General features: G+C 38.5%; 1 protein-coding gene across 1 annotated transcript in view; it reads left to right on the forward strand.

The window, feature by feature from the left end:
- Window positions 1–15,271, forward strand: part of LOC115216336 (tetratricopeptide repeat protein 23-like) — a 190,548-nt gene that overhangs the window by 112,146 nt on the left and 63,131 nt on the right. Inside the window, exons 9-10 of the mRNA XM_029785562.2 lie at window positions 6,401–6,480; window positions 14,020–14,147. Coding sequence (XP_029641422.2) covers window positions 6,401–6,480; window positions 14,020–14,147 — 208 coding nt within the window. The remainder of the gene's footprint in view (window positions 1–6,400; window positions 6,481–14,019; window positions 14,148–15,271) is intronic.

Consider the following 15,271-nt stretch of genomic DNA (forward strand, 5'->3'; position numbering starts at 1 on the left):
GAGGTCGATTTCTTTGACTAAAACTCTCTAAAGTGGTGCTCCAGCCTTTGATCCTCAATCTAATAAACCAAGCTTGACCCAGTGGTAAACAACAATGTAACTTTTATTTTTAGAAACAAAAAGTATAGAAAGAAAAAAGTTCTCAAATTAAATTACAGCTCCAGAACTTTGGAACTCCTTGAGTTTAACTGGATTCTGTGTGCATGCATAAAATGCATTAACTGAGAAAAAGAGATAATAAAACTGAAGATGCATAAGAAGATATAACTTGACTAGATAAATGTAATAAGTAAAAAGCAATAAAAATCAGAAATCCTTGACAAAATTGCTGATGAAGTTTTCTGGAGGAAACTAAATATATGAACATATAAAGCTGTTTCATTGTAATTTCATGGAAGGAAATTTTGAAGCCTGGATTTATCTGTCGATGTGAAGAGAGAATGCAAATAGAATCATCCAATTTGTTTGATTAGTTTCATTAAAATCATGAAGCAATATCTTATCACTTAATGTTCAAAGCTGTCACTAGTGCACCATGAAAGACCTGTTTGGAATTGTAATACCGACAGAGGTTTAAACATTGGCTTTTACACTGTACTAATAAAACATATTGAAGCTGAAGTTTCTATACACACACACACACTCTCTCTTTCTCTCTCTCTCTCTCCCTCACACACACACACACACACAAACACACATGCATGCTCACACATCTATCTTGCCCTGTTTTCAGGAATGATTTTTCAAAGGAGACATTCTGTTCCATATAACCAAATGTGTGCGTACATGTATATGTATATGCATATAAATGAGTATATGTACATAAATATATATATATCATCGTCATCATCATCATCATCACCGTTTAACGTCCGTTTTCCATGCTAGCATGGGTTAGACGGTTCAACTGCGGTCTGGGAAGCCAGAAAGCTGCACCAGGCACAGTCTGATCTGGCAGTGTTTCTACAGCTGGATGCCCTCCCTAACGCCAACCATTCCGTGAGTGTAGTGGGTGCTTTTTACGTGCCACCGGCATGGAGGCCAGTCAGGGCGGCGCTGGCTACGGCCATGTTCGGATGGTACTCTTACGTGCCACCGGCACTGGTATCATAGCTACAAATTCCATTGATGTTGATCGTATATATATATATATACAGTTGCGACCAAAATGTTCAGAACGGCATTGTTTTTGCCAGAAAAGTAGATATAAGTTTTCATCAAAGTTGTTTTATGTTCTATAATTTTCACAGACAATAAATACGATATTAATTGTTATTGTCAGAGATTTTGGTGTAATTTGAGAGGATAATACAAAAGTTATGTCTCTTTCGCTTTTTGAAATGGTAAGTTTTGATGCGAAGGAATTTGGGGGTTGTTTCTTATTTCTTTATTGCCCACTTTGTCTGTCCTCGTTTGTCCCCATACAGGGGACAGACAAGGATAGACAAAGTGATTAAGTTGATTACATTAACCCCAGTGTGTAACTGGTACTTAATTTATCAAGGTGAGCTGGCAGAAACGTTAGCACGCCGGGCGAAATGCTTAGCGGTATTTCGTCTGCGTTACGTTGTGAGTTCAAATTCTGCCGAGGTCGACTTTGCCTTTCATCCTTTCGGGGTCGATAAATTAAGTACCAGTTACACACTGGGATCGATGTAATCGACTTAATACCTATGTCTCTCCTTGTTTGTCCCCTCTGTGTTTAGCCCCTTGTGGGTAATAAAGAAATAGGTACTTAATTTATCAACCCCGAAAGGATGAAAGGCAAAGTCGAACTCGGCAGAATTTGAACTCAGAACGTAACAGCAGATGAAATACTGCTAAGCATATCGCCCAGCGGGCCAACGTTTCTGCCAGCTCATCGCCTTAATTTGGAGGTTGTTTCTATAAATCTAAAATATGATAATTACTAAGGGTGCTAGGCAGCAAGCTGGCAGAACCATTAGCGCACTGGGCAAAATGCTTAGTGACATTTTGTCCATCCTTACATTCTGAGTTCAGATTCTGCCAAGGTCAACTTTGCCTTTCATCGTTTTAGGGTCGATAAAATAAGTACCATTTAGGGATAAAATAAGCACCAGTAGATGAGTCAATTAAATCAACTAGGCAATTGTCTTCCACTATAACCTCTGGCTGACCGAAGCCATGTGAGTGAATTTGGTAGACAGAAACTGAAAGGAGCCTGTATGTATGTATATATGTTTATATATATCTATGTATGTATATATGTTTATATATATCTATGTATGCGTGTGTCTGTGTTTGTGTTTGCCCCACCATCACCACCATTTGTCAACTGGTGTAAGTATATTTATGTCCCCATAACTTAGCTGTCCAGCAATAGATGCTGATAGAATAAGTACCGGGTTTAAAAGGAAAAGAAAAATGGGGGTTGGTCATCCAACTAAAAACTTTTGATAGCAGTGCCCCAGCATGGCCACAGTCTAATGACTGAAACAAGTGAAAGGTATAAAAGGGATGATGATGATGATGATGAATGTGGTGGTGGTGTTGGTGGTGGTGATGATGATGATGATGATGATGGTGGTGGTGGTGGACGGTGGGGAGCTGGCAGAAACGTTAGCACGCCGGGCGAAATGCGTAGCCGTATTTCGTCTGCCTTTACATTCTGAGGTCGACTTTGCCTTTCATCCTTTCAGGGTCGATTAAATAAGTATCAGTTATGCACTGAGGTCGATATAATCAGCTTAATCCATTTGTCTGTCCTTGTTCGCCCCCCCCTCTGTCTTTAGCCCCTTGTGGGTAGTAAAGAAATAGATGGTAGTGGTGGTGATGATGATGGTGACGATGATGATGACAATGACGATGATGACGATGATGACGACGATGACGACGACGATGACGATGACGATGACGATGACGAAAAGGAATAAAATCAGGCAAAGAAGGGTGGGGAAAAAAAGCATACAACTGGGGTTGCGAAACTGTAAAACATATAAAAGTGGTTGATGGAACTAGTAGAATAAGCAGTATTCGTTAATAAAATCAGTTTAATTCACTAATGTGGTTGTTTTTATTTATTATTCAGTGAGGGTGGGGTGGGACTAGATTTAAGCCTAGTTTTGTGTAAGGAATGACAATAGTCAATTGAATCAATACTACATTATTTATATTGATTCAGTTATTGACCCTCTTGATTTTTTTGTTATTTTTAAAATTTTATTTTTATTTTATATATTTACAAAGATTTAAATGTAAAACTGCTAGATTAATACTTGGCTATTTACATATTCCGTATATAGATCTGTGTCTCTGTTCAGCGTCTCCTTAATGTCTATCAAGGCAATGACACACAAACATTCAGATTCCCTCTTGACAGATTTCTTTTAAAATTTATAGACAAACTGTCTGTTTTACCTGGTTATGGCCTTTTCCATCTCAAAGAAAACAGAAAGAACAACAACAGCTACTACTTATATCTCTTATAAAACTAATTCTCTAATGAATGTTTGGATAGAAATCAAAATATTACTGGACTTGGAAGAAAATAAAAACGAAGTTGATCAATAGCTGTGTAACTAAATAATATAATTCATTTGCTTTGGTGCTGGATGTATTAGCCACTTTAAATTCTTTGCCACTTTTATTGTATATAAACAGGGTATAGACCCACCCACCCTATTGTGCAGCCTATAGAGTAATTGGTGAGTGAGGAAAGGTAAAGTAGTATTGTGAGGTCCATTAGTTTGGTTTCTCTGAGGACTTTGACCTCTCTGGTACTTGTGCCATGAAAAATATAACCAGAACACGATATAAAGTGGATACCAAACAAACAGAAAATGTAAAGGGTTGTGTTCACCCCTTCAATTCCATATTAAGGACTTGCCAACTTCTCTAGAGCTGGTGTCATGAGAAAATTCATCCAGTACACTTTTCAAGTGGTTAGTGCAAGGAAGGGCATCCACCTGTAGAAACCTGGCCAAGATGACATGCATTTGAACATGATGGCTTGTCCAAGCCATGCTAGCATGGTAAGCAGATAATAAAGTGTTGATGAACATGTAATAAGCATGACTGTTCTCTTGTATTCTTTAATGGTTCATTGGACCAGGCCGATTCTAATTTGGTAGACCTGTATATCTTTGGTTTATACAAATAGCTTATTGTTTAAACCTATGTCTGATCAAGTTTACTTATGAAAAATGTTCCTGTCATGACCATCTCACTTTTAGGAATGTGCAAGACTGCACTACATAATATGTTCTTCTTCTTATAAGATAATAATATGGGATTTGAAGACGATTTGGATACTATTTTCTATCAGGTTGAATGATAGCATCAAGGCTCATTTGTTTGGTTAAGATCAAATTGTAGGATTCATTATTATTCATTATTATCTGACAGTTTCTGTTTGGTTCTACTTGGTCTCTACTTGATTCTACTTGGTTTCAGTTAGGTTATGGACTTCTTTCACCTGAGTTTCTCATCCTCTTGTTGTGATCAGTAAAACAGAAATACTACAACACTAAATTAGACAATGAACTAGAAAAGCACTCAGAGAGCGCAGACCTCCGCCAAGCAGCTTATTTCCACCCATATACACGCATGCTGAAAGTTGCCCAATTTCCCAAACCAATGCTTTCAAAAACAGGTATAATCTGAAGCAGTTATAATACATCAATGACATCAGCAAGCTAGTTTCACAGCGGTGGTGGAGGGAGCAAAGCCTGAGATTTTTGAGTCGATCCCAAATAGTCAAGGCTTGTCATGTTATCCTCCGCAGATCTCTGCCAAGCAGCTTATTTTAAGATAGATACGTGAGTAAAATTCCTAATAGAGAAACGAAAATAAACTTTGGAAACAGCAACACCACCATAGGTTAAGTGGAAACGATGAACGTGTTTTCAAGGGAGATAATCAAAGAATGTAACATTGTAATACTTCATGTAAAGTAAATATAATAAATGAAAAATCCTTCAAGAATCCATAAAAATTCTCGGATCACTACCAAAATTTCATCATCTATTCCCTGTGTCATTACCAACTTTTCCTGCAAGTTTAATCAAATACAGTTCACAACCTTTTGAGTTATTTTGCACACAGACGGACAGGCGGACAAACCAACACCAATGAAAGCATAACTTCTTTCCTTGGCAGAGATAATAAAATACACAATACCTTAGGAAAAGTAATGTATATATCCTAAAAAGATCCAATTTTTTACTGAATGTAAATGATTTGGCACTTCAAGGATTATGTGAGTACAAGTTTTTTAGAATGAGTTGAGCATTAGGTGAAATACCTTTGGTAATTAGTCATGGTCTTTTGTCCTGAGTTCAAATCTTGCAGAGGTTAACTTTGAATTTAGTTTACCTTGAATTGATGGAATAAAATATCATTTAAGTACTGGATTTGATTTTATATCCTTGTAATGCATTCTAGATGTGAAGGGAATTATAACAGAAGATGAATATACAGGATACATACATACAGATGCACACATACACATATATACATACATACATGCACATGCATACATACATACACACATACATACGTACATGCGTGCATGCATAGGCACACACACACACATACACATACACACACTGACCCACACACATGCTAACAAACAAACAAAAAGGAATGCAGTATAAGTAACGACAGAGTCAAGACTACTGAAAAGGTTGCAAGATGCAACAAAAGTTTTAGGAAAATAAAAATAAGAAATAAGTGGAAATTTTACCAGTGAGTGTGTTACATTATAAAGCACAAAAAGAAAATGACTCTCCCAGACACAACAGAATATGCTTCAACACACGAACTCACATAAAGAATCTTGCAAACCAAATCCAAAGACGAAATATTTAAAAACTAACGTTCCAGAAAAGAGAGAACGTAGTTTCTTGTATTTTACTAAGTAGATATCGTTACTGTTAAATAGTCTATTAACTCTTTTACTCTTTTACTTGTTTCAGTCATTTGACTGCGGCCATGCTGGAGCACCACCTTTTAGTTGAGCAAATCGACCCCGGGACTTATTCTTTGTAAGCCCAGTACTTATTCTATCGGTCTCTTTTGCCGAACCGCTAAGTGACGGGGACGTAAACACACCACCATCGGTTGTCAAGCAATGCTAGGGGGACAAACACAGACACACAAACACATACGCACACACACATATATATATACATATATACGACAGGCTTCTTTCAGTTTCCGTCTATCAAATCCACTCACAAGGCATTGGTCGGCCCGGGGCTATAGCAGAAGACACTTGCCCAAGATGCCACACAGTGGGACTGAACCCAGAACCATGTGGTTGGTTAGCAAGCTACTTACCACACAGCCACTCCTGCGCCTATTACTATGATTCAACAATTTAATTATGCCATAATTTTAATTTAAATGACTCTCACTCTTTTTTGTTTCATTTTTCAAGTCGGAATCAAAATGAACTGATAAACACTAATTTGATGTTGGCCCAAACTTATATGCTTCTGGCTGAAGATGATGCGTATGGTAAGTTGAAATATCTAATCATTTTCATGAACTGCGGGGGGAGCATAGGAAATGCTTGGTGTTCTGATTTGATTTGATTTTTATGGTGGTTGTTTAGCTTATGGTAATCCCCAAATGAGTATCAGTTGAGCTTTAGGGTTCATATATATTTCTTTACTACCCATAAGGGGCTAAACACAGAGGGGACAAATAAGGACAGACAAACGGATTAAACCCATTAAAAGCCAAAGTGGTTGGCATTAGGAAGGACATCCAGCTATAGAAACATTGTGAGTAACTGGTACTTAATTTATCGACCCCGAAAGGATGAAAGGCAAAGTCGACCTTGGCGGAATTTGAACTCAGAACGTAACGGCAGACGAAATACAGCTATGCATTTCGCCCAGCGTGCTAACGTTTCTGCCAGCTCACCTAGGGTTCATATAATTGACTTACTCCTTCTCCCAAAGACGTCTGTGTGAGTAAACTTCAAGTTGAGTCAAAATTTTTGTTTTGTCTTTTGAGCTTTGATTACTGTTTCAAGCAAATTATATATGGCAAGCATTTATTTATCAAAATATATCCCACCATATTTTATTGCCTGTGGCTATCATTGTATGAGAAGCTCAATTCCATGCTTAAACCACTTGGTTGGTTTAGAGGAAAAAAACTCCCCGCACCCATTTTCAACCTCATCCACATTGTCGAACCTCCATTTATACAGAAAATGAGCCATGGCTTGGGAAAGCAGTAATCTGATGGTGCAAAGTCTGGACTGTAGATAGAGAGAGGCAGCACTTCCAGACCCTTAAGTTCCTCAAGTTTGCACTTAGTCACTGTCAGTGTGTACTGGGGCTTTGTCATACTGTAGGAGTGTGCATCTTCCATTGACCAATGCTGACCAGCAGGTTTTCAAAGTATCATATGTTCACTGCAAGTGTTAAGCATGAGAGCATTGTTCTCCAATGTCTCATTTACTGCTTTGTCTGGCTGTCTGTCTGTTGTCTGTTTCTCTCTCTCTTTCTCTCTCTCCTCTCTCTCTCTCTACCTCTAATGTCTCCTTCACTCTTTAAGATGACAAAATGGGATTTTAAGGCAGTTTGGCTGCTATGTTTAGCAGGTTGAGTAACTACATGGAGACTTCCCTGCTGACTCACTTTTTTTTTTTATTTCTGTAGTATTAAATAGCAGATGTAGAAAATTCTCCTCCTTGGAGAGTCTGCTAGTATGATAAAGTTAATTTATCAGAAAGATCTGGTGTACCTACTTTTGATTGACATAAGCTGAAGCAATTCAAAATCACTAATTTTTCAAGAAATTCCAAGAAACAGTTGTTTTTGGCTTTAGAAACAAGAATCATTTTCTAGACTCAGCCTCAGACTACGATCTCAGCTTTAACAAATGATAAATCTTTTCATCTTTTAGTGCTATCAGGTTGATAAATAATCTCTGCTAACTTTTTAACATAAATACAATATACTCTTTACTCTTTTCTCTTTTACTTGTTTCAGTCATTTGACTGCAGCCATATTGGAGCACCGCCTTTAGTTGATCAAATCAACCCCGGGACTTATTCTTTGTAAGCCCAGTACTTATTCTATCGGTCTCTTTTCCCGAACCGCTAAGTGACGGGGACGTTAACACAATGTCAAGCAATGCTAGGGGGACAAACACAGACACACAACCCCCCCCACATATATATATATATATTATATATATATATTATATATATATATATATTATATATATATATATATATATATATATATAATATATATATATATACGACAGGCTTGTTTCAGTTTCCGTCTACCAAATCCACTCACAAGGCATTGGTCGGCCCAGGGCTATAGCAGAAGACACTTGCCCAAGATGCCACGCAGTGGGACTGAACCCGGAACCATGTGGTTGGTAGGCAAGCTACTTACCACACAGCCACTCCTGCGCCTATATAGGTAATATGTTCATGGCCAACTACATAGAAGTTTCTCCATTGCCTTCTTTTGGGTATTCTGTACAAGACAGATTGCTATGCCTGCCAGGATGCTCAGAATATTAGGAACCAGAGGAAATACCACAAGTCATTTCATTTAATGGTCCAACAATTTGGGGGCTGAATATTAAGGTGGTAAGCTGGCAAAATTGTTAGGTTGCCAGGCAAAATGCTAAGTGGCATTTCATTCACCATTATGTTGTGAGTTCAAATTCAGCTAAAGTCGACTTAGCCTTTCATAATTTCAGGATTGATAAAATAAGTATCATTTGAGCACTGAGGTCAACATAATTGACTTACCCCCTCTCCCAAAGTTGTTTGCCTTGTGCCAAAATTTGAAATCAGTTTTGGACTGAAAGGGAGCCTGTGTTACTAGCTGATGAAAAACAATCCTTGGACAAATTTGACAACCATATTTGTGACAAAAGCGATAAAAAATATTCATTTTTTATATATAACTGGAAGAAGAAAACGTTTAGGATAAATTTACTGCCAGCTGATATAGATATCAATAGATACATGTATGTGCTAACAGATAGTTAGATATATGCACATACACGATGCACACATATACACACATGCACGCATGTGCACGCACATAAGATGATAGTGAATCTAACAGCGAAGAAGGAAATGTTTTAAACCTTTGCTGCTTTCCAGAACATATTGTTTTGGCAAAGAACTATGGCGAGATAACATTGAACATGTTAAATTATGCTCTAAGGTCTTTAATTGATGGCTGTTCACATTCTAATTTCAAATCCTATTTTTGTTGACTTCACCTTTATCTCATATCCTTGGGGCCAAATAAAATGTAGAAATCATGTACAAAGGTTAAATCGATAAGCTATACTTTATTTTGGTTCTTTTTTTTCTAATAATGTCAGAAGTAGACAAGCTGTGCTCAACAATCTTTTTAAAGTGTTTAAAACATGTAAGAGAACAGTGGAAATTATATGCAGACTAGGAACATGCGTGCATGTGTGTATATGTGTGCATCGTGTATGTGCATATATCTAACTATCTGTTAGCACATACATGTATCTATTGATATCTATATCAGCTGGCAGTAAATTTATCCTAAACGTTTTCTTCTTCCAGTTATATATAAAAAATGAATATTTTTTATCGTCTGGCACCTGTGTCGGTGGCACATAAAAAACACCATCCGAGCGTGGCCATCTGCCAGCCTCGTCTGGCACTTGTGTCGGTGGCACATAAAAAACACCATCCGAGCGTGGCCGTTCACCAGCCTCGTCTGGCACCTGTGTCGGTGGCACATAAAATCACCCACTACACTCTCGGAGTGGTTGGCGTTAGGAAGGGCATCCAGCTGTAGAAACACTGCCAGATCTGACTGGCCTGGTGCAGCCTTCGGACTCCCCAGACCCCAGTTGAACCGTCCAACCCATGCTAGCATGGAAAGCGGACGTTAAACGATGATGATGATGATGATTTTTGTCACAAATATGGTTGTCAAATTTGTCCAAGGATTGTTTTTCATCAGCTAGTAACACAGGCTCCCTTTCAGTCCAAAACTGATTTCAAATTTTGGCACAAGGCAAACAACTTTGGGAGAGGGGGTAAGTCAATTATGTTGACCTCAGTGCAACAGGCTCAGTGATCAATTAAATCTGTCACTAACTAGAAATGGCTTCTCTGCTTCTATAAAGTTTCCCTCAGTTAAAATTCACTCTCAAGTCTTTGATCAACTCGATATTTATGCTGGAAGATAAGACATTGAGCTGATGGAATTGTTAGCAAACCAGGCTAAATGCTTAGTGGCATTTCATCTGTCTTTGCATTCTGCTGAGATCAACTTTGCCTTACATCATTTCGAGGTCAATAAAATAAATATCATTTGAGCCACTGGGGTTAATGTAATTGATTCAGCCCCTTCCCCCAAACTGCTGGCCTTGTGCCAAACATGTGAAGACATGTTTGGGCAAGTGAAATCGAAATCAAAATCGAAATTGAACCTATCCTATGACTGGCACTCGGCAGATGCCAGGACCCCTGGACTGGTGGTACGTAAAAAGCACTATCTGAATCATGGCTGATGCCAGCACTGCCTCGACTGGCTTCCGTACCGGTGGCACGTAAAATGCACCAGTCTGACCGTGGCCGTTGCCAGCCTCACGTGGCACCTGTGTGTGTGGCACGTAAAAAGCATCCACCACAGACACGGAGTGGTTGGCGTTAGGAAGGGCATCCAGCTGTAGAAACATTGCCAGATAAGACTGGAGCCTGGTGCAGCCTTCTGGCTTCCCAGATCCCCGGTCGAACCGTCCAACCCATGCTAGCATGGAGAACGGACGTTAAACGATGATGATGACGATGATGAATATTTATGGCTGAAGACACCTTACTTGAAAAGTTGCACTGTGGGATTGAACCCAAGAACACACAGTGACTAAGCAAGCTTCTTAATCACACAGTAATGCCAATGCCCAATAGTGCCAAAGAAGTTGATTGTTGGTAAAATATTTGAAACTTTTGGAGTTATGATATTGAATTTGCTTCTTTTATAAGATAGTATAAATATTTTACGCACTTGGCATTAAACAACTGCATTATGTTTTGAAATTAGATTAGCATTGGAAAAAGTCAGGTACTTCAATCTAATTCTTTAAATGAATGCAGTTCCTTGAGGAATGCTCTTTCAAATATAATAATAATAATAATAATAATAATAATAACAACAACAACAATAATACAGCTAAAGAACTAATCCTATATTGAATTTTGCTGCATTTCCATTAGGTTACCATTATTTCAAATTTGGTAATTGGTTTATGGTTTCTACAGATCTTAGCTAATGGAAAGAAACAAATTAAAGAAACATCACTTTACCATGAATGAACTGGCAACTAGTTTTTCACTTTTAATTCTAATTTGCGTTCGTTTTGAAGAGTGAGTAGTACCAGGTATAAAAAAAAAGTGGTAGTCCTAGAAAGCACAGAAGATTATTTGGATGGTTTCAATTATTGAGCGAAAGTAACAAATGCAAGAAAGTATCATTATCCTCATTTAGTATCCATATTCCATGTTGGCATGGGTTGAATGGTTTGTCAGAACTTGGAATGTCAGTGGCCTATGTCAAGCTCCAGTGTCAGTTTTGGCATGGTTTCTACAGCTATATACACTTCCTATATACACTTTATAGGCGGCGAGCTGGCAGAATCGTTAGCACGCCGGGTGAAATGCATAGCCGTATTTCGTCTGTCTTGACGTTCTGAGTTCAACTTCCGCCGAGGTTGACTTTGCCTTTCATCCTTTCGGGGTCGATAAATTAAGTACCAGTTACGCACTGCGGTCGATGTAATCGACTTAATCCGTTTGTCTGTCCTTGTTTGTCCCCTCTATGTTTAGCCCCTTGTGGGTAATAAAGAAACATATATACGCTTCCTAATGCTAACCCCTTTACAGAATGTGCTGCATACATTTTTGTGTCACCAGCATTAGTGAGGCCACCAAGTAATATGTTAGAGAAGGGATGTAGTTTTGAGGGAAGTGTCTTTATGTCAAATGTTGGGATGCCAAAGTGTGATAGTAGCATAGGAACAGGTGTCTTGTATGTTGAGGAGGTACATGATTACTCAAACTGGAAAAGAAAAGATGGTAGCGATCAGGTGTGTGGATGTATGTACCCTTAGAGCACAAAAGGGCAAACATGAGGAGGATAGGGACAGAGGAATAGGCAAGTGGGATGGAGACAGAGGAGCAGGTACGTTCACAAGGGTGTGAGGTGAGCAACTGGTGTTCAACAATCTTTTCAACATGTTTAAGAAATATAGGAAGACAGTGAAAGTTATCTGCAGACTGGGAACAATCTGGACCAAATATTCCTACAAGTAGGGTTGATTGCATTGATGACATCCAAGGGTCAGATAGAGTTAGTGATGATGGTGGTGGTAGTGGTGATACGTTGTGAGTTCAAATTCCGCTGATCTCGACATTACCTTTCATCCTTTCAGGGTCGATAAATTAAGTACCAGTTATGCACTGGGGTTGATGTAATTGACTTAATCCATTTGTCTGCCCTTGTTTGTCCCCTCTATGTTTAGCCCCTTGTGGGTAATAAAGAAATAGGTGGTGGTAGTGGTGATAGTGGTGGTAGTGGTAGTAATGTTGCTGAACTCTGTGATCAGTTAGAAATGGTTCCTCTGCCACTAATTAGAAATGGTTCCTCTGCTTCTACAACGTTACCCCTCAGTTACAATTCACTCGCAAATCTTTGAACAACCCAATATTTATGATAGAAGGTATCTTATCTGAAAAGTTAGGTGGGGATATGGTGATATAGGTGATACGGTGAATGGCAACGATTAATATCAGTTTGAGGAAATGGTAAAGGAAGCAAGAGTGAGTCAGGGAGAAGAGGGTGATAAGTGGCAGTACAAAAATAGGGGGAGAACAGCATTATAAAATATAAACTGTATTGTTGAGAAATAGGGAGTTGTTGTGAAGTCGCTGAGGGAGAGGGAAAAATTCTTAGATGACAGAGAGAAAGTACCAATTACTTTTCTGGCAATATCTCAGACTGGTAAGACTGTTACAGAAGTGAGAACAGAAGTACACAATCTTATGATCATGAGTCCAACACCCTAACCACTAAGCCATGTGCCTCTACTAAATGGTTGGATGGTTTGATATGAATGGATGAGCCAGAGGGCTAAATCATGCTCTAATGTCTGCTTTGGCATAGTTTCTGCAGCTAGATGTTCTTCTAATGTCAACTACTTCTCAGAGTATGCTTGGTGTTTTTGTCATACACCAGTACTGATGCAGTCACCAAGCAGCACCTGCAAGACAAGACACCTTGACTGAGTGGAGCAGAGTATTGAAGAATAAGAAAGTAAGACAGAGGGACAAGAGCAGGTGCCTTACTCAAGAGTTGAATAGATGGCATTCCCATATGGAGAGAAAGGGCAAGAGTGATGTAAGGTCAGAGTACAAGAGGAATATGACAAACAGAATAGGATAAAGGAACAGTAGAGGTGTGTCGCCATAATGATAGATCAAATATCTACTTTAGTAGATAGCTATATCTTTATATATAAAAGAGAGGTTGTGTGTCTGTCTCTTACGATTTAGATACCTAACTACTTCCACATTTTGCGGTGCAGTTTAACCAAAACCGGGTATCTTATAGTCGTGATTCATATCGAGCCCTTCTGGGTATTAGTGTGTATCTACGATGAGTCTACGATTTTTTTCCATTTTAATGCATTTTTTTTGCTATTATATAAGGGAAGTAACTCTCTAAATATGTCTACGATGAGTCAACGATTTAAAAAAAAAATCTACCATAATTTTTTTTCCATTTTTAATGCATTTTTTGCTATTTTTTGGCTATAACTCTCTAAAAATGCTTATATAGTTATTTCCCTTACAAACCCGAGCAACGCCGGGCGATACTGCTAGTCTTTTATAAAAGAATCTCTCAATATCTGGTATTTATTTCATTGATCTTTAAATAATATAATGCTAAAGTGAACTTGTTAAGATTTGCCAAGCAGATGTGCATGCACCAAGCTAATGACAAATCTGTGGCAACTTTGCAGTGTCTGCTGAAACATATCTCAGAGAATGTTTGTCAATCAGTAATGCTGTACATGGAGAAAAGCACCATAAAACATTGACTGTGGAGGATGAACTGGTGAGAGTTTTACTAAAGACAAATCGTCGCCAGGTTGGTAAAATATTAATTTCCTTTTCACAAATACCAGATCGAGTCATCTTAAAATATCAGTAATGATACCAATGCATTAATATTTCTCTAACAAATTATTACAGTTAAATTAAAACATCATATTTAAAGTATTGATTAATGATTATTAAAGATCTTATTAATTTTTGAAAATATTTTAAAGAATTTAAAATATTACTCTTACTCTTTTACTCTTTTACTTGTTTCAGTCATTTGACTGCGGCCATGCTGGAGCACCGCCTTTAGTCGAGCAACTCGACTCCGGGGCTTATTCTTTGTAAGCCCAGTACTTATTCTATCGGTCTCTTTTGCCGAACCACTAAGTGACGGGGACATAAATACACCAGCATCGGTTGTCAAGCAATGCTAGGGGGACAAACACAGACACACAAACACACACGCACACACATATATATACATATATACGACGGGCTTCTTTCAGTTTCCGTTTACCAAATTCACTCACAAGGCTTTGGTCGGCCTGAGGCTATAGCAGAAGACACTTGCCCAAGATGCCACGCAGTGGGACTGAACCTGGAACCATGTGGTTGGTTAGCAAGCTACTTACCACACAGCCACTCCTGCGCCTATTTTTTTATTTTTTTACATTCAGAGTGTGAAAAAAATACGTTGAGAATATATCTTTGGCAGAGCAGAGGACTCTGTCAAAGATATATTCCAAATCAATAAAGAACATATTGGATAATTTAGTCTTAAATAAACCACATTTGATGGTTGCAAATAGAATGTCTTTGATCATAGATCTGCTTAATCCTGAGCTTAACGGCAGCAATAGACTCAGTTATGCCGTCTGTCTACATTCTCTACTATTAATATACTGATACGTTTCATTCTTGAGTCGTTATTCTATGTGAACCACCTAACTGAAGGAATTGAAGAATCACCTCATCATATTTTTGCACATAATGTATATCAATTGCCTCTATTGTAAAAGTTTAATCATCTCATCACATCCTTCTCTCGCCTGGCCAACCTCGCCTGGCCCCCATGCCGGTGGCACGTAAAAGCACCATCCGTTCGTGGCCGTTTGCCAGCTCCGTCTGGCACCTGTGCGGGTGGCACGTAAAAAGCACCCGCTACACTCA

Source organism: Octopus sinensis, linkage group LG10, assembly GCF_006345805.1.
Source record: "Octopus sinensis linkage group LG10, ASM634580v1, whole genome shotgun sequence".
NCBI classification, from domain to species: domain Eukaryota; kingdom Metazoa; phylum Mollusca; class Cephalopoda; order Octopoda; family Octopodidae; genus Octopus; species Octopus sinensis.